We start from the raw sequence: 23,902 nt of genomic DNA on the forward strand, positions 1-23,902 counted from the left end.
CACCCGTGGGGTCGATGTACTTATTTCATCACCAAGAAACATCCTTTGTTCCTCTTTTGTTAACTCATCAGGCTCAAATGAGGCCTTTAAACAATCACTATTTTGATGAATTGTGATTTGTTTTTGTTTCTTAACATGGCTTTTTTTTTCTTTTCCATCTTGAAGGCTTTTGGAGTTACAGCAGTCGAGGATCTTTTGCTAAGAGTAACAGGCCTTTTGTTTTTTTTTTTTTTTGCCAATTTTACCAAAAGTTATTGATATTTGCATTTTTCCATTGGGGAGTGATTGATCAATCTTTTGTAATGGTAAGGTGAAACTTGTCATTTGGGTTGTCACTGTATCTTGAATAGGTGTTAATGCTTTTTGCCCCCATTCCCGTTGACTTTTAGGAGTATATTTCAAGATTCTTTTTTTCCAAGACACCTTTAAATTATCCTCTTCCTTTTGAGAAGTTTTCGTAGGGGATAATTGTTTAATTTGTAAGGATTTTTGTGAGGTTGAGCCCTCCAATAGTTTGGGACAACATTTTGCTTCCTCAGGTTTCCCTTTTAATATAGTAACATTAGCTGGCTTGTAAAATTTTGCATCAGCATAATTCACTTGTTCCCCATAAAAGGGATTTGGGTCTGCATTAACTATTTAAATTTTTCCTCCTTTGGAAAACTTGAATAATTGGTGAAGTGTTGAAAGAATGACTCCATATTCATGAATCCAGGGTCGCCCTAACAACACGTTATAGGATGTGTTAGAGTCAATAACATGAAATACGACCTCAGACTTTAATTTGCCTATTTCCACCTTTAATGTGATACTTCCCCTTACTTTTTCTCCAACTTGGTTGAATCCTTGGATTGTTAATGATGATGGAGATAATTGACGTGGTTGCAAACCAACATCTTTCAAAGTTTTTACAGGAAGTACATTAACAGCTGGCCCACAATCCAACATGAAGCAACTTATGCGAATATTGGCAATCATACCTGTCACATAGAGAGGTCGATTATGTAAAGCAGCTCCCAATTGACGATATTCATCATCAAAAGTAATGCATGCCATACAATAAGCATTTCCCTCAAGTGACGTAGGTTTAATTGGCTCTATCTGCTCCGTATAAAATTTAGGACTCATTAGTGCAACGACAAGAGCATTTCTATGCTCAGGAGACATTTGTAAAGCATAGTAGACACTCAAAAGAGCATGGATGCATTTTAAATGAGCCAATATGTTGTATTTTGCTCGCGTCATCTCGTGTTCACCGTTACCTTTGCTTTGGCGACTATCACTGCATATTTCTTTATTGATCGTGGATGAAGGTTTTCTGAATTGAATGTCATGCTTAGCTTTTTCAAGCTCTTTTGCCTTCTTTGCAACGATTATCCTATGCATGTCTTGCAAAGTAATCCCATCTACCTCAGTTTCATTTTCCAATAAGGTAGAATTATGATTTTCTTCTGCAAGTATAGCCATGCAACAACTCAACACTTCATCCTCATTATAAGTGATAGTCATTTTACGCATCTTTTTTGGCATGAACTCTTCTAGAGTTATGAAATTTCTTCTTTGCTTGTGTTCATCCTCCTTATGGACATGCCTTTGTTTTTTGGCCTTTTTCTTTTTGTCGCTCTTCTTTGGTCTCACTTTGCCCCAGAATTTGACTCCAGAATTTTCAGAGGAAATATTTTTTGTTAAGGATGAACCTTGAACTTTAGTAGATTTTCTTCGAGAACATGTCTGCCATGTACTTTCTAACTCTTCTTCACTATCGTTCCACAACTTCAAATTTGGTTCCGTCATAAGTTCATACAAAGTAGGAATATTTGGATTTCCTAATTTTGGCATCTCGGAATGAGCTTGAACTATTGTAACTTCTTTATCAACTTCAAATGCTATTGAAATTACATCTCTATGTAACAGTTGGTCATTTTCAATTAATGAAGTTGCATTCGTAGTTGCTTTCGCAAAAGAAGAGTCTATCTCAATCTCTTTTCTTTTAATCATGCCTTCAATAATGTTATTTAGGACATAACGGTCCTTCATCGGATGGCTGACAATTCTGTGCTATCGACAATAATTTGGATCATTAGTCTTGTTGACTTCGTTAGGTCTTTTAGGCTTGGAGAGCTTAATAGGTTTGGAATTTATTAACTCATCAAAATTTTGTTCAACATCTTCATCATCAAATGAATATATGACTTCTTTTCTTTCTTTGAGAGTTAATTTCTTTGGTGGCTCTCGCGTTTTTCCCCTATCCTTATTATTGTCAGCATTAACAAAGGTGGCCATTGACTCCCCTTTCTTCGGTGCCCTTTTGTTATCAATTTTTGGGTAGGACTTTTCTAAGCCACCCTTTTGCCGAGCAATTTGAATCTCTACATTACATGCTTTTGACACTAGCTCATTAAAGGTTTTAGGCTTTATTGTGCCAACAAAAGTGGCCACCTTAGAGTTGAGGTTCCTAGCACACATCAAAACTGCAGCCTGTTCTGATAGCCTTTCCGGACATTGGAGATTGAGACTTCTCCATCTTGTAATGAATTTGTTTGCATTTTCATTAGGCCTTTGTTTGGTTTCCACCAGATCATGGATGTTTATCGCCTTTCTTGAACTAACAAATTGTGCTAAAAAGGCCTTTTGCATATCATCCCAGGTATTTATGGACCCTGGTGGAAGTTGGGTATACCATGTAAAGGTTGCTCCCTTAAGTGATTGAACAGATTTTCTGATCAAAAGTGCATCTGACTGAGCCAATTCACTGCACACAAAGGTGAAATATGCCAGATTTTCATGGGGAGACCCTTCGATTCCATCAAACTTTTCAAATTTTTGTCTGATGTAGTTTGCTGGAAACGGAATTTGATCATAGTAGGTCAAATAAGGTTTGTGATATCCAAGAATAGGCATGCTTGTTGCAGCCTGGTACTCTCGAATAATTTCCATGATCAAAGTTTTCAGATCCGATGATGGTTGCACATCGACTGGTGGTGATTGCACACTGACTGACGGAGGTTGCATACTAGCTGGTAGAGGTATTAAGGATGAAGAATTTTTCCCAACTTCATCCTCTTTTTTTTTTGATGCATTAACATTATCTTGTTGTGCTAATTGTGTAGAAAGTCTAGCAACTTCTTCATCTCTTTCAGCTAATCGCTTGCGAAGATCTTGCACCTCCTCTTCTGGACTCATTGCCCCAGTTACTAACACTAGCATATTTTTATCATTACTGATTGTTAGTGCTTCAAATTGAGAAATGAGCTCATTGGGAACCACCTCTTCTTGATCACTGAAATAAGTATCATTTATGGAGGCTCTTGACATACTACTTCCCACTTTTTTAGTCTCCTCCATGAGTGGTTGTTGCTGTCTTTGATGACTAGATGAACTTTCTATTGAATTTCTGATTGTGCAGATTTTGCAAGTATTCCAACTTTAGGCATAATAGAGTCACCTTTTACTAACTTTGACGTTTTGGGAGTACTTGGTGTAGATGAAGATGTTGTTGCCTTGGTGATCCTCAAAGTTTGGGGAGTTGGTGCAATTTCTTCATCAACGTCCAAAGTGACCATCACTGATGCCACTGTGGGAAAGTTGATAGGGATAGAACTGATCATAATCTGAACAGATTGTTGGTTCACTTCCCTTTGATTGTTAACTGAGTAACCCCTGATTGGTAGTGATATTTCTTTGGTAGTTTTGACTTCCTTAGAAAGCAATGGTGCAGAAGCTTTCGCAAGTTTGGCATTGTTTCTTTTGATGGAGCGATTTTGCCTCTTTTTAAAACCCTTAGCTGCCTTGCCTTTCAAGGCTTCTTGAGTTTTGGTGGTACCTCTAGTAACCTTGCGTTTAAAGGCTTCCTGAGCTTTGATGGTGGTTTTCAAGTTCAACATTGGTTTGGGAACACTATAAGTGATACGCACCCTGCTAATAGAAAATGAGGCCAAAATCTTATTCCTCTTAGGCTTTTGTCCACTGTTAGTGCCGACTGTTGGTAACTGATGGAAGTAAACAATAACTTGTGGTGCCATTTTCCTCCTGTAATATAAACAAAAAGGTTAGCACTAAAATTTTGATTTTGTAAACTCATCATATTTGGAGATGAAAAGGAGAATGGGTCCCATCGGGTGTGCCAAAAACCATGTTAGACAAAAATTTCAAATTTAATACATTAAAATTAAGGCCAAACACAATTTCACCTATGCCAATTTTATAGCATAAGAGTTTATTATTTGAGTTTGACCCATCCAAGATTATAAGAATAACCTCTTAATTACTATCCATTATATTTAAAGGAAAACCTTTTGATTCCAATTATGATGATATTAAGTCATTACTACAAAAATTACTTGATAAGCCGGTTAAAAACCGACTTCTGAATGTTCATAAGTCGATTGGAAACTGACTTCCCCTGCAGTGACTTATGATGTAAAAACATGGTAGGCCAGTTGGCGCCAAACCAACCTCTGGTGTAAGACATGGTAGGTCGGTTGCAAACCGACCTCTAGTGTAAGACATGGTAGGTCGATTACAAACCGACCTCTAGTGTAAGACATGGTAGGTCGGTTGCACACCGACCTCTGGTGTAAATCATGGTAGGTCGGTGTGGCACACCGACCTCTGGTGTAACACATGATAAGTCGGTTCACAACCGACTTATGGTGTAGACATCTATTGTCAGTTTTAGTAGAACCGACTTATGGTGTTTTTGTTTTCTTAAAAAGTGTATTATGCCCAAAACAAATCATGCATTTTATATAGACAAACTGAACAAAATAGAGCATATATCACAATAATATAAAACACAAGAATTTGAACTGAGTATCCAAAATAACGAGTCTTAAGTTAATTACAAAATGACTCATATAAGCATTGTAAACTATAGTTAGACAACAAAAGTGTGTATATCTTTCAGAAAGTCTAAGTTAACATTGTGAGTATATCTCATTAAAAGTCTAAGTTAACAAAAGTGAGTGGACCTATGTAGTACTCATCAAATCCATGACGCATTGTGTCCATTCTTCACATACTTCATTGATCTCATCCTTTGTGTAATAGTTCTTCCCACCACACTAAAACAAAATTCATTGCATGAGTTGACTTAATATACTTAATCTTAAGGTAAAGCTATAACTTTAATAATTAATATTTTCACTTACGTTACTAGTTAGCCATCGCATTGAAAACTCATTTGTCATGAAGTCTTTCATCATCCTCATAACATAGAATCCACATTGTACTGATTGTAATGGTTGACGAGGACACTTGATGTTTTGAATGTCCTCCACTTGATGCCTACTGAACTCATCACTTCCTTTCTCATTCCCTCGTTAAGATGAAAAGCTAGCTACAAAGTTTAATAATACAAGTTAGTGTAAATAATAATATACAATTTTAAAAGATTACCTTAAATCTATGAACCTTACATTTACATCTTTCCAAACATTCTCTAAAGTTGCCGTAGGAACATCATGCTAATTATCATATGTAATTGACACCATTGACTTTGTTTGCATCCCCAAATAGCATTGTAACCCTCTCTTTGGAGTTCCAATTGACTGCCCTCTCTTGTTAAACCTTAAATTTATCTTAATCCCTTTGATTTTGTCAGCAATTATTTTTTTCCAATCGCACTATCCCCTTAGTCTGCCTACTTTTCTTCTTCTTTGTTGTAGGATCTTCATTACCAGCCTCTTCTACATCGATACCTTTGTCTGCATTATCTTCAAGTTCCTCTTCGAGATGCTCTTCATGATGGTCCATGATCCTATTAAGAAGAAACAAGTATAAAGATTAGTACATAAAATAAACAAATGATAAGAATATTTTAAATACAAAACCACTAGGTTTGGTCTAGTGGTTATGGGGGTTGGGAATTGGGGTGAGACCCAGGTTCGAACCTAGGGTCTCTTGTTATTGAGGCTTTTAGTCTCAATTAGGCACCAAGTGTGCTAATGATAAAAGAAAATATATTTTAAATACAAACTTACAATCCAAATTCCATCACAATCTCTTCGAACATATGGTCCAACTATTGATTCGATTCCCTCAAATTCATTGATATCTCCAATTTCTTTCTCAAAAGTTTGAAGTTCGCCAATCTCATAATCATCATCATCATCACCTATGAATTTTGGTTGTGATCCAAGTACAATTGACCATCTTGAATTTGATGGATCTTGAATATAGAATACTTGTTTTGCTTGACTTGCTAATATAAATGATTCTTCCTTATGGCCTATTTTATTGAGATCCACTAAAGTACATCCTAACTCATCTGATATAACATACTTGTCTTCTACCCAATTGCATTTGAACATTGCCATCCTAAAATCACGATAATCAAGCTCCCATATTTCTTCAATGACTCCATAAAATCTCATATCTCCATAAAATGGTTTCTTATCACGAGCTGAATCAAATTGAAGAGTTTTTGCAATAATACATACACCACTATTTTGTGTCACTCTAACATCATCACGAGCTTTTGTACTAAATCTATAACCATTTACGACAAATCCATCATGCTTAATTGCCATTGTAGTCGGACCTAATAAAATCCATCTTAAATTTTCAGATACTTTGTGAAACTCCATACTCAATTTAGATTGAATCTAGATAATGTAAAATAAATTATAGATTGTGAAATAGATATTTTTAAAAACTAAGTATACTTATAATGAAGTAATTAGAATAGGCTACTCTATCATGAAACCATTGATGAAAAGTCTGATGGTGGTAATCTTCAATCCACTTTCTTGATTTATTTTGATTCTCACGATGAAGATATTCCAAGTGTTCTTTGAAATTAAGAATATTGTTATTATGACAATAAATCATTGCTTAGATATCATTTCACATGATATTAATACTTACTCTATGTAAGCTTGAACTTCAATTGTATTCTCTAGAACATTTCGATACGCAACATCCCAATCTTCTTTTTTGATTAAGGTGAGCCTTCCATTGTTGATGCCTCTTCCAATAACATCTTCACTCATTGTCTTTCTGGGAATACCAATCGCTTCTACATCAGTAATATAGTCAGTACAAAATTTAATTGCTTCTTCTACTATGTAAGCCTCAACTATACAACCCTCTAGACGATTTCGATTTCTAACATAACCTTTGTAAACTTTCATCAATCTTTCAAATGGATCCATCCAACGAAAACATATAGGCCCACATAGTTTTACTTCTCTAACAAGATGCACCGCCAAATGAACCATGATATCAAAAAAAGATAGAGGAAAGTATTGCTCAAATAAGCACAAGGTCTTGGCAATTTCTATTTCAATCTTGTCTAACTTAGATACATCAACAACCTTACAACATATGGCATTAAAAAACAAACACATTCGTATTTTAGCATTTTTAACATGTTTGTCTAGTGATCACCGAATAGCAATTGGAAGTAATTGTTGCATCAATACATGACAATCATGATATTTAAGACTGATTAGTCTACAATCTTTCAAAGATACTAAATTACGAATATTTGATGAATACCCATCTAGAACCTTAACATTTTCCAAAGTTTGACAAAGTTTACGTTTCTCGTCTTTCTTCAAGTTGTAACAAGAAGGAGGAAAATATGTTCTTCTTTCACCTGTTTCAAGTGCCAAATCTTTTTTTTATTCAGACATTAACACAAGGTCCTTATGAGCAGAGATATTGTCCTTAGTATTCCCAGGAATATTAAGTAAGGTTCCGATCAAACTATCACATATGTTTTTCTCAATGTGCATGACGTCAAGATTATGTCTTACTAACAAATGTATCCAACACTCCAATTCAAAGAAAAGTGACTTCTTCTTCCAACATGTAGTATTCTTTGAATCTTCCGCTAATTGGTCTTTCTTATTGCGCTTTCGTTTGATGTTTGTTTTACATTTACCTTTCTTTTTCCAATTTGTCTTTAAACTTTCATCGACCTTTTCCACAGGCTTACCAAATTTATTTTCTTCTAAACGAATCTCTTCATAGATAGCTTCTCCAGTCATTGGTGTAGGCACTTCTCGCGACTCTTGCTCACCATTAAATGCTAATTTTTGCTTCCGATAATAATGCTTTTCTGGTAGAAACCTTCTATGACCCATATAACACATCTTCCTACAATTTGTCATCTTTGAACCTTCGATCCTCATGCCATTGCAGACTTTCGGCATGTTCAGGATTTCGAAACAAACGTATAAACCTAGGTATTTGCAGCAAATACCACAATACTTTTGCTGGAATCCCATTCTTACATTCTTTGTTGTTTTTTTTTTCCGCATCTAGATGTTTTACATACGGGGCACTCAGTTGTACTCTCATATTGATTTTGATATAAAACAAAATCATTTGGACAAGCGTGAATCTTGCTATACTCCATTCCTAATGTGCACAATGTTTTTTTTGCTTCATAAAGCGAGGAAGGCAATTCATTGTCTTTTGGTAAAATTTCTTTTAATAAAGTTCATAATTTTGTGAAACTTGTGTCACTCCAACCACTACCAGCTTTCAAGTTGTATAGTTTTACTAAAACAACTAATTTTGACAAAGGTGCCTCCGAGAATATTGGTTTCTCTGCATCTTCTAAGAATTTCAAAAATTCTTCACGCTTATCAACAAAACGTTCATCTGCATCTCTCACCATCTCTATAGGGTCACCAAACACTTCATCAAATTGCTTTCTTTCATTGGTAACATTGTTGTTAGAGTCATATTCTTCTCCATGCCAAATCCACTTGACATATGTTTGGTCCATTCCGTTTAATTATAGATGACTCTTTATCTCCATTATGTCTAATTTTTTAAAATTTTAACATTTTCTACAGGGACAATGAACTCTGGAAGAATCCGTTGTATTTTCTAAGGCTAACTTAATAAAGTTGTCGACTCCCTCTTCATACTCTTTTGAAAACTGTAACGACCCAACTATTCTAGACCTTGGACCATTAATAGCTACTATACTAATCTTAAGAAAACGTACATATGAAATAACCATTACTTTATTAAAAAACTGTAAAGTAAAGGTTAAATACATAAAAATTCATTTAGGATATGGGATCCCATTGTTTTGAAAATAAAACAAAACATAACTTAAATAAATTGGTTACAAAATTAAGTGCAGAAAAATAATACATAGAAATCATAACTAAAAGACTAAAAAAAAACTTCATCCTCTAATTGAACGCTCAGTCCATCGATTGAATCCTGCCTCAATACACATCCCCAAGCTGCCAAGAATCTTTCCGCCGCCATAACTATTTTCCTGCACATATAAACATAAAGGAATGAGCCTAGTGCCCAGCAAGGAAAATCGACTACAAGCATGAAACATAATCATACACATAACTATAAGCTATAAACATATAACATATATCTATAAAGACGTACATCATATAAGACTATACTATTAATGGCCATTAAAACATGTGATAAACCATCTACATCCCCTTTCTAATATCTGAGGTAGGTTAGATCACATGGTAGGTTTATGATAACCCATCTACGTCCCCTGTCTAATATCTGAGGTAGAGTAAATCATAACCACGAAACATAAGAAAACATAACATAACATACTATAGCATAACTTATCATAACATGTCAACATAACATATAAGCATATAAAACTATCCTATTTTCCTTACCAATATACCGGGATGATGAGAACAAAGTCAGGACTTTGGAACACTCCTAAAAACCATAATAGAGATGTGAGTATACTAAAGAAAAGGGATGAAAAGAATGAACTACACCATCGAAAAGATACTTACCAATAAGAATCTTACGTTCAAGATCTTAGAAGCCTAACCAAGAATAGAGAATATGAGTTCGGATTTGAGTAGAAAAACTATAAGAACAATACAGAAAGGAACTAGAATAAGGAATACCTTGAATGCTTCTATGACCGAACTATACCTCGAAACCGAAATACACTATAGCCTTACTTCCCAAGTGTTTATCACTCTATAGTCTCACTAGCACCTGGAATGCTCTGATTAATGCTTGAAGAATGAATGAAAAGACTTGGTGCTAGGTCCTATTTATAGAGTTCTAGGAATAAAAAATCTTCTTTTTGGCTTTGAATAAAAATAATGAATTTAATTGAAAATATTTGAATATCCTTCAGCCAAAGGCTTAGGACTTGGTCAAATTTTTCAGAGAGATTTAAGGAGTCAAAGCTTGATTTTTAAAACAAAAATAATAAAAACAAATAGAATCCTAACTTCTAACTCCCTAAATCTCGTAACTCTAAACTCATCTGCAGTAAAATTAACATATCTGGAGCTGTAGGACTCCGATTTAGTCTCTCTTTATACCTTTAGAAAGCTAATTCAATTATCTACAACTTTTTAGAAATAATATATTTTGAGATTCATAACATAAATGGGTCAAAAATAGGTTGGAAGTTACAGTACCCTAAAATTACGAAAAATCTATTTAATTATCTAAGTCTCAAATAAATAAAATTGTTACAAATGTCATGCTCCTAACAAATTCTAGTGAAGACTAAGTCTTATATTTCCCTTATTTTATCATTAAAATAATAATTCCTTAATAATTATACATATGACAAGTGTCATATTCCTATTGGCTCTATCTAAACCTTAGGAATAACCATGCTCATGACAAGTGTCATATTCTTATTAGCTCTATCTAAACCTTAGGTTATAATAATTATCATATTAATAACCAGCAATATTAATCAAACCTTCTGTTATAATTAATATTCTTAAACTATAGGTTAAATTTATAAAATCCATAACTATTGCTAGGAGTTTCCAACTAAGTCCCGGCTTGAACCAAAATCCACAGTCATAAACATACTAAAACTACTACTAGCTATTACTATTACTACTAGTATATAACTAGCTAAGTAAAGTTCTTGGACTCTACAAAAACCTATCCTTTGTTATCCAACTCTGGTCCATTTCCTAGAAAAAATTTGACAGATGTTTCCCTAAAATTGGACTAAAATCCTCTTGCACGTAGAAAATTCCCATAACAAATTTTTAGTGCTGTCATATTCCTATTAATACACTATCTGTTTAACTTAAATTTTGACAGAGCTTCCCTATACCAATCAAAAAAGAACAATGCAAGCACAACATAATTTAAATATAAGAAAATAAAACATAATTCTAGATGAATTCAGGCAACATTTCCCTTGTTATAGTGACCTAACCATCTGTCAATAGAGAATCAAACAATTCAAACAACACACAATAAGTTTCTTCCTTATATCTCCGCAGCACACAAATAAATTTCCCAGAAACTACTTCACTAAAACACACAAGTTCTCAACCTTCTATTATCACCACAACACACAATTTTAATCTCAGATCCTACTTCACTATGGATGAATATTTAAGATATTCAAACTCCTCTAACATTTGTATAATGATATTTATAAAAAATAAGAGAACATACATACCTCTTGCAATTAACAATAATCAAGCAAATTAATTCACTTGGCAATGATCCTTGCTAATATTTCCACCTAAAACCTACAAAATTAAATTAATACCTTAAAGAATACTAGACAAATAAAAATTAAGCTCATTGATCATTTAGAACTTACAACCTTAATGAGTATATAATATAGTATAATACAAGATTTTGTCAAGATTAATAGACAAGAGATTAGTCAAGATTTACATAAATACTTGGCAAAGCCCCGTGGATGTCCTCAAAGCCCCCTAACTCCATATATACCTTGCCCTTCACACCACTTTTTCCACCATTTCTTAAACTTTCCTATCTTTCTAAACCAACTAATTTACATATCAATGGAGGAGCGAGAAAAACTTTGGACCGATTTATGTGGTAGTATGGAAATTATAATGATTTGTTTCCAAATAAATTATCTATTATTGGACCATTTCATTCTCAAAAGTTGGTGTTACCTAATTGACCTCAAATTAGCATATATAGGAAGTGAAAATATCACAAGTCTCACATATCACATCAACGTTTAATAAAATGTCATTATAGTTTGCTAACACTACAAGAAAAGATACTTTCAATAAGACTGAAAAAGTATTATCAAATATATACCATAACACTTTTTGATGTGTTAAGGAAAGCGGTGTTATTGTAGGTCGGAGCACTTTGCATAACACTTTTTCATAGTTATAGACATGTGTTATGGTATAGCCTACGATAACACTTTTGTTGTGTTATTTTAATAGTTAGATAAGTATTTCATTATGTTATTCATAAATAGATTATATAACACTTTTTTGTACCTATAAAGTAGTGTTATGATACACTTTATAATAACACACTTTCTGCATTATAGAAAATAATTTGCATAACATAATTTTATGCTTATAAACAGTGTTATTGTAAAAAAATACAATAACACATTTTTTGTATTATTCTAATATTTGGATAAGCTTGAATTATTATTATATAAACTTGTACATTATAATTATTTTTTATTGCTTTAATTCAAACCCGCTTCATTTAATATACTTAAGACACCCTTAACATTGTACATATATTTTTGAGTACCAATTATATGGTTCATAACACATATAACCAAATAATTGTGTCAAAATACATTCAAGATTATCTAAAAAGCAATCCAAACGTCTTAAGATATTCAACATTGCCTAATTAACATAAACAAAACATTCTCACAATAGTCAACAAAATAGTCTTAAACAGTTGCATATTCAAAAGTAAAGGTAGGGATTCATGATCTTCCAAATGTCAGCACACCAAAGCCTTCCAAATCAGATTTTCTTTTGCACTTCAATTGTTGAATCTGGTAAATAAAACATAAAATAAAAACTAATGAAGTCATGAAATATCATTCATCTAAAATAGTCAATAATATCATGACAACCAAACTTACAATAATTGAGTTTGAATAATAATGAAATTATTGTATGTAGTTGACTTCTACTTTCGATGCCCTGATGATGCCATAAGAACAGCAACAACCACAATAAACATAGACAACATACTTACTAGCAATGTATATGTTCTTCTTGACGATTTTCTGTATTCTCCAAACAAAAGAATTCCCTAGAAAGTGCTTACTAGTGGAAGTGCCTGCCAATCACCACCCAAAAAAAGTCCATATTAGTATGTGATGCACATTTTGGTTCAGTTGAAATTTTGCACAAACAAGTTTATCCCACAAAAGAGAAGTTTAGAATCAAGACAAAAAAATATATTTGAACCAACCTGAACAGCATCTGCTACAGCATACCCTGCAGCTTGGCCTCCCATGAATTGGAGACCATTGCCAAACCCGCAGAGCAGACCGGCCATTAAGGCCCAGCCTCTGCCATTCCAGTCATTCATATAAGCCTTGAATGATGATTTGGGTAAGTCCAGCACAAGGAAGTAAAGGAATGTGATTTTGAGGATTATAGCAAGGACAAAACAAGATACTGAGAAGTAAAAGAATGCAGTGTAGACAACCAAGTGAGGAACCCCATCTTTCAATGTATGCCATTGATCATTTGTTGCCAAGTTGAATGCTGGTGAGAATAGAGAAAAGCAAACACCAGCAAAGAAACATATGGATAGTCCAATGAGTGCTTTTCCAAAACACCTATAGCAAGAGTTATAATTATTAATTGTGATAGAGAATCTGAGATGTTTGGATTTGAATGTCAGGTGATGAACGTCCAAATATTGTTGTGTAGTATTTTTGCAACACAAGATTATCATTTTTCATCTAAATGTGAGAATTTTAATTGATTTTCCATACTGAAAATTATTGTCTTTTACAGTGCCATCCATAGTGGTACAGCTAGTTTTATGCTCATTCTCATTATCCTTAAGTGCACCATCAAACAAAACAATTTAAGTAAAAATTGCATCACTCAACAAGCTCGATAATTCTTAGATAATCTTAACATTTAATGAACGAAGCATACCCTTATTTAAATGAAAAACCTTCAAGCTTTTCTTTATTATCAGCTGCATTAGATGAGTGGATAGCAGAAGCAAGGCATACTGCAACGAAGAAGCAGCCAACACCAGGGAAAAGGATATTGACTCTATTAATTCTATCGTCTAAAAAGTAATTCAAGGTTGTTCCTATCACCATTAAAGATCGCAACAGAAGCAAAAAAATGAGTATCTATAATAGCAACACAGACAAACATCAACATTAATATATTATTTGATTATTAGTTATATCTCTTGGTCTATTTAATAGCTTTACAGAGATAAAGTGAGAGTCATATGATAAGCTATCATTCTTTGCAGAGCACACACACAAGTTTGTTATACTCACGGTAAGCCCATTTTAAATATATTTTTGTATATGCATAATACATCTTTTTTTTTTAATTTTATATATATATACATATACATGTTATATTCTTCCCAGTTTAAGTAAATACATATATATGTGTGTTTATTGGGTTTGGCTCACAGATTAGACTAATCGCAAAACTTAAAACAAATTTTTGTTTTGTTTTGTTTACAACTGATATTTATTTACTTTTGCTTTAGTCGTTTAACTTGGAACTTTTGGATTTTGTTTCAAATTTGATACACATGCGCATAAGTAAAAGATGATAAGCTTTGAATGTTTCACAGCTGGATATGCATATCATCTTGTAAGTTGTACACATATATATTTTCAAACTTAACATATATATGTGCATATGGTCACCCTGAATGACCAAATACTGTAACTAGGCCATGACTCATTTTGTAAAGGACTGTAAAGATACAAACTTTGCTTTCTTTATTATTATTTTTTTACTGGTCGTACAAAACAAAATGCATCTATAACATTTGTTTCTTTGTATATATGGTATACATATATATGTGTATCCAAGACAAGACAAGACAATTTCCTTTTGCCATTTATATATCTATATGTCATATAAATTTTGAATTGATTTATTTGCAAACTGGTCTTCTAAGAACCATGAGCCCATCCAGTTTTCGTTTATTTCTTTTGGTGTACAACTATACACATATATGTCAATATTCATTCAAACTTTCAGAATGACTTTATCTCTTTTGAACTTGACCAGGGAATTTATTTTACAACCATCGACTAGCCAATCCCAGCATCGGCTTAGACAAATACTTTGATTTTTTGCATTTTCAGTGGGGTATGAGATATTCAACCAAGTTTGTTTAACTGATTTTTAATCAAAATTAATATTTTGTGGTAATTTTGATAGCATAACAATCCAAATTTATTTTAAAGAAAAATAAATTAATGGCAGAATGAGTGCATTCTATAAATTTGGAGCGGAATGAGTGCATTCCATAGATTTGAAGCGGAATGAGTGCATTCCATAGATTTGAGGATGAGTGCATCCATTAATAATTTTTTTAGGGTGGAATGAGTGCATTCCATGGTAGATGAAGAGAAATGAATGAGTGCATTCCATCATAGAGCAAGAGAAAGCCTAGGAAGAAGAAGAAATTTAGGGATAGATATTTACTCGTGAAACCTTGAGCAATTTGAAGAAATACTATGATTTGATTTTTTTTTCTCTGTTTCTTTCCTGATGCAAAATGTCGATCCCCTCTCTTCTTCTCTTCCTTTTTTATTTATAGAGAGTCTTGTAGTTAAAATTGTTTTCATAACATGTTTAACTAAATGGAGAAGTGGGAAGAGGTGAGTGGAGATAACTCTCCTAATTTTTCTCACATATACCGATCTCTCTCTCTCTCCTTTTTTATTATTATTATTTTTTATTTTTAACTACACTTGAATCAAAACCTCTCTACACATTATCATTATTAATATATATATCACATTTTTTTTGGTTATGTGGATATATACATATATTATATTTCTTATATATGTATATTGATTTATATTCTTATTTCTCTCCCTATTTTTTTTTTGTTCAACAGGGGCTAAGGCGTCGAGCTTGGGTGGTGGATTTCAAAGAGGACGTGGCAATTGTGGTGGGATTTGGAGAGGCGGTGACAGTTGTGGTGGGTTTCGGGGAACAGTGAGACGTGGTGGTGGTGGTGGTGATGGTGGTGGAGGCTGGGTGGGTGGCGTTGGAGGCTCGGGGTCGGGTGCCGATGGGTGGTGGGTTTTGGGAAGGGTGGGATGTGGTGGAGGCAGGACACTGGTTTTGGGTTTCATGGAATGGTGGGACGTTGTGGTGGTGGCGATGGTGGAGGCTGGGGTGGGTGGCGATAGAGGGTCAGGGTGGTGATTTCGATGGAGGGTCGGGGTGGGGTGGCGATGGGGGATTGGGGTTGTGGACGGTGGAGGCTCGAGGTGGCTGGTGAAGAAATTGAGAGAGCGAGAGAGTTAGAAAGTTAGAGAGTTAGAAGAATGGGGAATAAGATAGGGAGCATCTGTTGAAATATCGCTACACTTTTGCCAGCGCGTTTCATTGCGCCGAAAAAAGTCAAAATCAGCGCCGACAAAAGTTTTCAAGAACCCTAGCCCAAAACGGTATCGTTTGGTTAAGTGAAACTTTTTCCAACGTAGATTTTGACTTTTGTCAGTGCAAATTTTGACTTTTGCTAGTGCAATGAACTGCACCGAAAAAAGTCCCAACAGAAATAAAAACGTGGGAATTTTGTCGAAGACTTAGGTGACATGCATCGACAAAAGTATTCCCATGTGGGTTTGGAATTGGGGCAAGGTGGGTATTTTCCCGTTCGAATTTTGCCGGCATATAATTGCGCCAACAAAAGTCTTTTTGTGCCGGTAAAAGCATTTTCTTTTCTCTTTTTTTTTTACCTTAAATCTTTAAAATTATTACAATGATCTGGGCACAATAATTGAAATATTTATTGTTTCTAAATAGCAAAATAATAATTCAAAGGCTTAACATACTACAATATTTGCAGGTGTTATATCAAAGGAGATCGAAACAACCACTATCAACAAACTAGGTTAACTATCAATAGTGTTTAACATTTCAAATATTTTAACACTTAGGGTTTAATCGAATTATTGATAATGTCCACAATTAATAATAAACACAAAATATATCTAAAAATTTATGAAATTTGATGACACACAACAATATTTATATATCACAAGAGTTTATCTACTTACGCATTCAATACAATTACTTCAGTGGTATTATCGACTATTTCTTTATTCCTAAAAAAATGAATAAATATTGAATGTTTCAACAAACTATCAAAATGAAACGTACATTTATATATATTATCAAAAGAACAATACTCAATCATGATCAATAACACTAATAATGCAGAGTAAGACCAAGATTGTATATATTCATAAATTTATGTCTAATCAAATAGTTCATTAGACCTATGATAACAATTTTTTTGAATAAATGATAATCGTATGATTAAGTATAATCGACAATGATCACAACAATCTTAGTTGATAATTACAAAGTTCATTAGTATTGTTGTTGATCTTAGAACAATCTAACGACTTTATACCCTTCATTAGATGATAAATAATCATTAATTAATGAATGATACTATATAAAACTATAATCACTTAAAAACAATAAAAAAATTGTGTATTTCTATTTTTTCATACTTTTGTCAGTACAATTTTACCTTTTGCCGATGCGTTTATGATTTTTACTGGCGTGTTTAGAAGACTTTTGCCGGCGCAATATCATAATGCGCCGACAAAAATACCACCGTCAATACTAGGTTCGTATAAAAATCACATTTTTCGGCACAATAATGCCTTGTGCTCCGCAAAAAGCAGGTCGTAAAAATGTGCAAACTTTTGTCAGCGCGTTTTGGAATTGTGCCAACAAAGACCACTTGTGCCAGTGCAAATCACCGCCGATGAAAGTAGTGTTTTTTGCCAGAGTCATTCGTGAAACACGTCAGCAAAAACCTTGTTTCTTGTAGTGTTAGTTTTAAATGTATATTCTGTTAAATATTTAGAATATTCCGTTAAAGTTAACAATACAAACCAATAATTTTTGTTATCTACACATTTTTTATATAGAAGATATATATATACTACAAAATATATATATATGTTACGTTGCTTAAAAAAAATTAAAATAATAAATAATATAATATGATCAACCATGTAGCTAAACTAGAAAAAAAATTTAATGACCCTTAAAAATTATAATCATATATATTATAAATACTAACAATAGTAGGTGAAACTTATCAATATGGTTGATTTTTCTGTAAACTGTACACTTTTAATGTAATATATTATTCATATAAGAATAAAAGATATTTTAAATTGAATATTATCATATATATAATAAATACTAACTGGCGCCATGTTCTTGTCTACTTGATTAATGGCATATGAGCAAATAATACTGCTCATACAATTTTAGAGGCAAATAATACTGCTCATATACAATTTTAGATTTCTCTATCATCTATACATGTTTTATATCAAGTCGCATATAATTGTGTGAACATCTCAAGTATTTATTTGAACCATTATTTTAATTAAGGTTTACTCAATTTTTGCAAAATTATCTTCTCTGAAACATGCACGGTGACTCAAAGTTCAACAATCATACACCAAACTACATTAATAAAGAAAAACTTAGCATATATATATATATATATTTGGGGTGAGGCTATGATACAGCACCCAAAGTGTTGTATCCATACAGTATACCTCCAAAAATGCTACTTCGGTCTGTTTTTATACCAATTTTTTATGGTGGTTTTTATTGTAGTTATAGTAACTCTCTTGTAAATTTTCAAAAAATTTATAATAGTTTATAATACCTAAAACAGAGTTTAAATAGCTGGTTGCATCTGTCCTTATTTTTTTAATTTATACGTTTATTAAAGTAATTATTTTGAACTCTTTTTGAACATTGTAAACTATACTAAATTTGTTGAAAATTTGTAAAAATGCTACTATAACTATATTAAAAACCATTATAAAAACAAATTGGGATCAAAACACCTGCAAGTAGCAGCTTTTGGGGTGTGTTGTATCGATACAGCGATACAACACTATATATAGCTGTTTTATAAAACTAAATCAACTTGGTTGCATGAATGTATTTATGTATAAAATTAATATATTATTGTTACAACTTCTTTTTCTTGTGGTGAGCTTTACAATTTATAATATATATGGCATGAGATAAATTTATAGTTAATAATATTATGTATATAAAAAATCACCTAACAGAAAATTTTGAAGCTGTCACTATAAGAAATCAGACTTTTCTCGGCACATCTCATTGTTTCGCCGGGAAAAGTCAACTTTTCCAGAGATTTTAGTGAAACTCGCCGGTGAAACTCGCCTTATTTGTCAGTGGTTTTGTTCACCGGCGAATGTATCTTTTGCTGACGCTGTTCACGAAACGCGCCGGCGAAGAGTGATCAGATTTAAGTGGGAAATTTGCATATACGTAAAGCAACGAGTGTGTGTATAACTTCGGGAAAGGTCTACATCTTTCACCAGAAAATGTCCTAACCTCGTCGGGAAAAGTAATGTTTTGCGGCGGCAGAAGTTTTTGAGTTTGAAGTTATCGCTTTTTATTAACTTGTACAATTTTTTTTAGTTAAACCTACATCGTTCTATATGTTTTGAGTTTGTGAAAAGTAATCATCAGTTTGATTTCTTCCGAATTGTTTCGAGATTAACATATAAACTTACTAATAGTGTTTTCTTGAGAATTCAAAGTTAAACAGGTTTGATCGGTGTCGATTTGACCATGATATCATAGTTTGTGGTGACATTTGATAATTAAATGTTATCTTATAACTAATCAATGGTTTGATTGTATATATAGTGTTTTAAGATACATATTCTCTAACATTAATAAATGTTCTTATTAACTGTTAGTGCTTAAAGTGTTATGATATGTGTGTAACGTTGTTAATCAAACTACGAATTAGTAATTTCTTGCAACGTTAGCTAATTCACTACACCAAAATACCCCTTTTGTGTCAGTCAAATGCATCAGTCAACACAGTTGATTGACTCCGTTGACTGAGAATCAGCATTTGTGGTAGTTGAGCACTGCCACAAATGTAGGGGCATTTGCGTAAGTGATAACACTGACGCTGTTAATTGGAGAAGTTTGTGTTAGTGGCCAAGTAACGCTGTTGACGCACTGTTTGCGTCAGTGGGGCACTGACGCAATCGGTAAGCAAAATGCAAATGGTCTGCCCAGTAATAAATCACAGACATCATTCCCGAGCCCCTCATTCTCCCAAATTCGAAAACTTAAGTTTTCTCCCAACAACCTGTGGCGCCTCCAACTTTCTTGACCTATTTTGGTGAGTTTTTTTTTGTTTTTTTATTTTAATATTACATTGATGAATATAATATGTTTATGAACCTTATACATATATATTTTTTTAAGTTTTTGTACAGATTTTTTATTTTGAAGATTATTGTTTGAAAAACCAAAACCCAAAAATCCTCATCTTGATTTTTTTCTCTAACTGGGTTCGCAGGGGTCATGTGGGTGGCTGGGGTCGAGGGGGTCATGGGGGGTGACTAGGGTCGCAAGGGTCATGGAGGTGGCTAGGGTCATGGGGGTTGAGAGGTGGCTGGCTGGGGGCTTGCTTCATGGGATTCCACATCAGTTTCAAAACTGACGCAAAAAATCAATTGTGGCAGTTAGGAACTATAACAAATGACATTTTTTGAAGTAGTGATCATTAGATAGATAAAACGTAATAAATGGTTTGATTGAGTCATAAGTGTTTAAATATCAATAGTCGAAGTAAGTATCCTTGTTCTTCTTGAATGTTAAACGTTAAAGTGTTCTGATTTCTATTATTTGATCTCGATCTCACAATAGTCGACTGATCAAATCCTACCTTGAGACTTGACTTGTCTTTTTTAATTTAATCAACCATACAATTGCCTCTTAGAACTTTGAGGATACAAATATCAGAAAAAAAATTTGTTAGGGTTGATTATACTTTTTCCGACAGAACCACTTTTACTGGCGATAAAAAGCGACGGCAAAAGTCCCACCATCCTTAATTTACACATGGGAATTTTTCCGGTGAGGTAGGTGAAGCTTGCCAATAAAGACCCACGTGTAAAATGGGGAAGACTTTTGCTGGCGAGCCCCAACGCACCAACAAAAGGAAAAAAGCGCAGACCTAAGGCATCATTTTAGTTTAGGGTTTCTCGTGTTACTTTTCGTAGCGAGTGTATTGACTTTTGCCGGCGAGGCCAAATGTGCCATAAAAGTCATAGCAATATCAACACCTGCATTGTGTGGCGTGTTGCCCCCTTGGCACACCCACATGGGGCCATTTTGTAAGTGAGCATGCCTTGGTGCTTGATCATTAGTCAAGTCTTGCACCAAGCAACCTCATGGGGTAGGGTAGTGGAAATTTTGTAATTATGCATATGTCTCCAAGAAAAAAATCATATATGTTACTGGGAAGACCTTGTATCCCTATAAGGCTCCATAGGGGGAGGTGACCTGGTGACTTAGGGAAGCACCATGGCCACCAGCAGATAGGGGCCAAAGTTGTGTACTCCCTTGCCTTATCAAGGCTATATATTAGTAAAACGATGTTTATCCATACTTGCTCGTGTATGCATCCTTATTGCCTATGTGTTACTTGTTTGTTGTCTTCATTGGGCCATCGCGTGCCACTTGCCTTGTTGTTTGCTTTGTGTTGTGTGGACGTTCCAAGGAATGACTTGCTTTGTGCTTGCTCTTCGTTATTTCCCTTTGCATGTTCGAGATGTGCTTGTGGCTAACCACTGAATTTGTTTGCCCGCAGGTGTGTGTTGTAGGCTGACTTGCTAGCTTGGAGTGTCGGCAAGTGCCGCACGTTCCGTCTACTTAGAGTTCCCAAATAGTCGGTCCGTGACAGTTGGTATCAGAGCCAGGTTAGAGAAAGCTTGGCAGAACACACAAACAGTGAGCAACACTTAGAGGATCAAAGTGCTTGAGAAGTGCGTGGGGGAACTAGATGGCTTGGACAAGAGGGTCAGGGATCTTTCCTCTGCTAGCCGTAATTCTGGTTCGTTAGATGCATGCAATCACATAGCTGCACTAGAGAAGGAAAACGATGTGCTGCAAACCAGAATAATTGTGTTGGAGCAAAGAAACACTCCAACAAGTACATTTGTTACCCCTCGGTGGGAGGAGTGCATTGTGGCTGTGGAGCGCATGTTGAAGGAAAAACAAGTCTCCATAAATGACACCACGGAAGACTGCAGGGAGTCAATTGGTGCGCTCAGAAAAGAAATGATTGAGCTATCTGCAAAGGTGAACCTAACCATGCGAGCGGTTGGGAATGCACCTGCAATGGGGGCCGATAGGTATGGAATATGGCCGAGTTAAAGTGCTTGAGCCGAAGCCCTATAACGGGGCTAGAGACGCAAAGGACTTGGAAAATTTTCTGTTCGACATGGAACACTATTTTAGAGCTGTGCGGGCCGATTCTGAAGAACGAAAGGCCACCATGGCTACCATGTACTTGTCTGGGGATGCCAAGGTGTGGTGGAGGACAAGTATGACAACATTGAGAATGGTAGATGCACCATCACATCATGTGGAGACTTGAAGAGAGAACTGAAGACACAATTTCTACCAGAAATTGTCGCATACATGGCTCGACGCCAGTTGAGAGAGCTTAAACAAGTCTGGACAGTCTGAGAATATGTGAAGTTTTCGTGACTGATGCTCAATATAAAAGACATGTCCGAAGTAGACAGGCTCTTCTGTTTCCTCGAGGGATTAAAACTGTGGGCCAAACAAGAACTCCAGAGAGAGCGTGTGTCTGACCTAGCCATTGCTCAAGCTGTTGTTGAACGCTTGACAGACTACACACCGGAGAGTAGCCGGCCAAAGAGGGCTACCCCTCCAACCAGCTCAAGTATTGTTGGGAGCAAGAAGTCTGGGAAGTCATGGCAGGGCAAGAGTGGGGGAGAGAAAATGACAGCAGAGTCCAGTTCTTCCAGCGGTACAAATGCTGCTGCAGGGAAAAAGTCGCTAGCTTGTTGGCTCTACAAAGGACCACATAAGTCGGCACTTTTCCCTTACATGGGCAAGTTGAATGCCCTCATTGGTCAAGAAGAACAGCACGAAGGAGAAGAGGAGGATGAAGAGTACGTGCACATTGACGCTGTCTGCCTGTTGAATGCTCTCAAGAAGCATGGCAAAAAAGGGAAGAAGACCCTAGGGAAGGGACTAATGTTCATGGATGCCACCATCAACGACAAGTCGGCCAAGAGCGTGATGATTGATATTGGCGCCACACACAACTTCATCTCGAAACTCAAGTGACTGGGACTGAAATTAGAGAAAGATGCAGGTCGCATGAATGCGGTCAACTCAAAAGCCTTGGCCACAACAGGAGTGACTAAGGGCGTAAAAGTTAAGATCGACACGTGGGAGGGGAAGACCGACTTAGTGGTGGTCCCCATGGACAACTTTGATGTAGTTTTGGGAATGGATTTCCTAACTGAGAAAGGTGCCATCTCGATTTCTGCTACTATGAGTTTGCTCATAATGGGAGAGACTCCTTCAATGATACCTACAAAGGTGATACCACCCCCTGGTGTGAAGCTTCTATCGGCTTTACACTTTAAGAAGGGTGTGAAGATGCAGGAGCCCACTTATGTAGCGGTACCCACCGTGTTCAAAGAAATAGTGGAAGAGATTGTTCCACTTGAAATTACGTGGGTCTTGAAGATGTATGTGGATGTGATGCCAGATAAACTCCCCGAAGCCTTGCCACTAAGAAGGGGGATTGATGACCAGATAGAGCTGTTGCCGGGAGCGAAACCTCCAATAAAAGTGCCTTACAGAATGGCACCACCCGATCTAGAAGAGTTGAGAAAGCAACTAAAGGAGTTATTAGAGGCAGGCTTTATCAGACCGTCAAAGGCGCCATTTGGCGCACCTGTGCTATTCCAGAAGAAACACGATGGGAGCTTGAGACTGTGCATTGATTATAGGGCTCTCAACAAGGTGACAGTTCGCAACACCTACCCCATCCCTCTAATTGTTGATTTGTTCAACCAGCTAAGTGGAGCCAA

At 35.1% G+C, this 23,902-nt stretch overlaps 2 protein-coding genes across 2 annotated transcripts; one reads left to right on the plus strand and one right to left on the minus strand.

The window, feature by feature from the left end:
* Nucleotides 1-12,926: 12,926 nt before the first annotated feature.
* LOC133799456 (ureide permease 1-like) lies at nt 12,927-13,740 on the minus strand. The gene is made up of 3 exons (XM_062237471.1): nt 13,709-13,740; nt 13,177-13,549; nt 12,927-13,041 (listed from the first exon to the last, which is right to left on the minus strand). Exons 1-3 carry the CDS (start codon nt 13,738-13,740, stop codon nt 13,015-13,017), a joined length of 432 nt encoding a protein of 143 aa, XP_062093455.1. The 3' UTR covers nt 12,927-13,014.
* A 122-nt stretch (nt 13,741-13,862) lies between these two features.
* On the plus strand, nt 13,863-22,202 carry LOC133799457 (uncharacterized). The gene is made up of 4 exons (XM_062237472.1): nt 13,863-14,023; nt 14,212-14,240; nt 15,832-16,115; nt 21,792-22,202. The coding sequence occupies exons 1-4, from the start codon at nt 13,863-13,865 to the stop codon at nt 22,200-22,202; spliced, it is 885 nt and encodes a 294-aa protein (XP_062093456.1).
* Nucleotides 22,203-23,902: the final 1,700 nt, after the last annotated feature.

The sequence above is a fragment of the Humulus lupulus genome, chromosome 9, assembly GCF_963169125.1.
Source record: "Humulus lupulus chromosome 9, drHumLupu1.1, whole genome shotgun sequence".
In the NCBI taxonomy this organism is placed as follows: Eukaryota; Viridiplantae; Streptophyta; class Magnoliopsida; order Rosales; family Cannabaceae; genus Humulus; species Humulus lupulus.

Excerpts from the sequence above, each read along its gene's own strand:
- LOC133799456 (XM_062237471.1), bottom strand. The coding sequence starts at position 13,740 with ATGGATGGCACTGTAAAAGACAATAATTTTCA. Across the intron at positions 13,550-13,708 it reads GTAAAAGACAATAATTTTCA|GTGTTTTGGAAAAGCACTCA; the intron begins GTATGGAAAATC and ends CTCTTGCTATAG. Across the intron at positions 13,042-13,176 it reads CTGTAGCAGATGCTGTTCAG|GCACTTCCACTAGTAAGCAC; the intron begins GTTGGTTCAAAT and ends GGTGATTGGCAG.
- LOC133799457 (XM_062237472.1), top strand. The coding sequence starts at position 13,863 with ATGAACGAAGCATACCCTTATTTAAATGAAAAACCTTCAAGCTTTTCT. Across the intron at positions 14,024-14,211 it reads TTAATTCTATCGTCTAAAAA|AGCACACACACAAGTTTGTT; the intron begins GTAATTCAAGGT and ends CATTCTTTGCAG. Across the intron at positions 14,241-15,831 it reads ACAAGTTTGTTATACTCACG|GGGCTAAGGCGTCGAGCTTG; the intron begins GTAAGCCCATTT and ends TTTGTTCAACAG.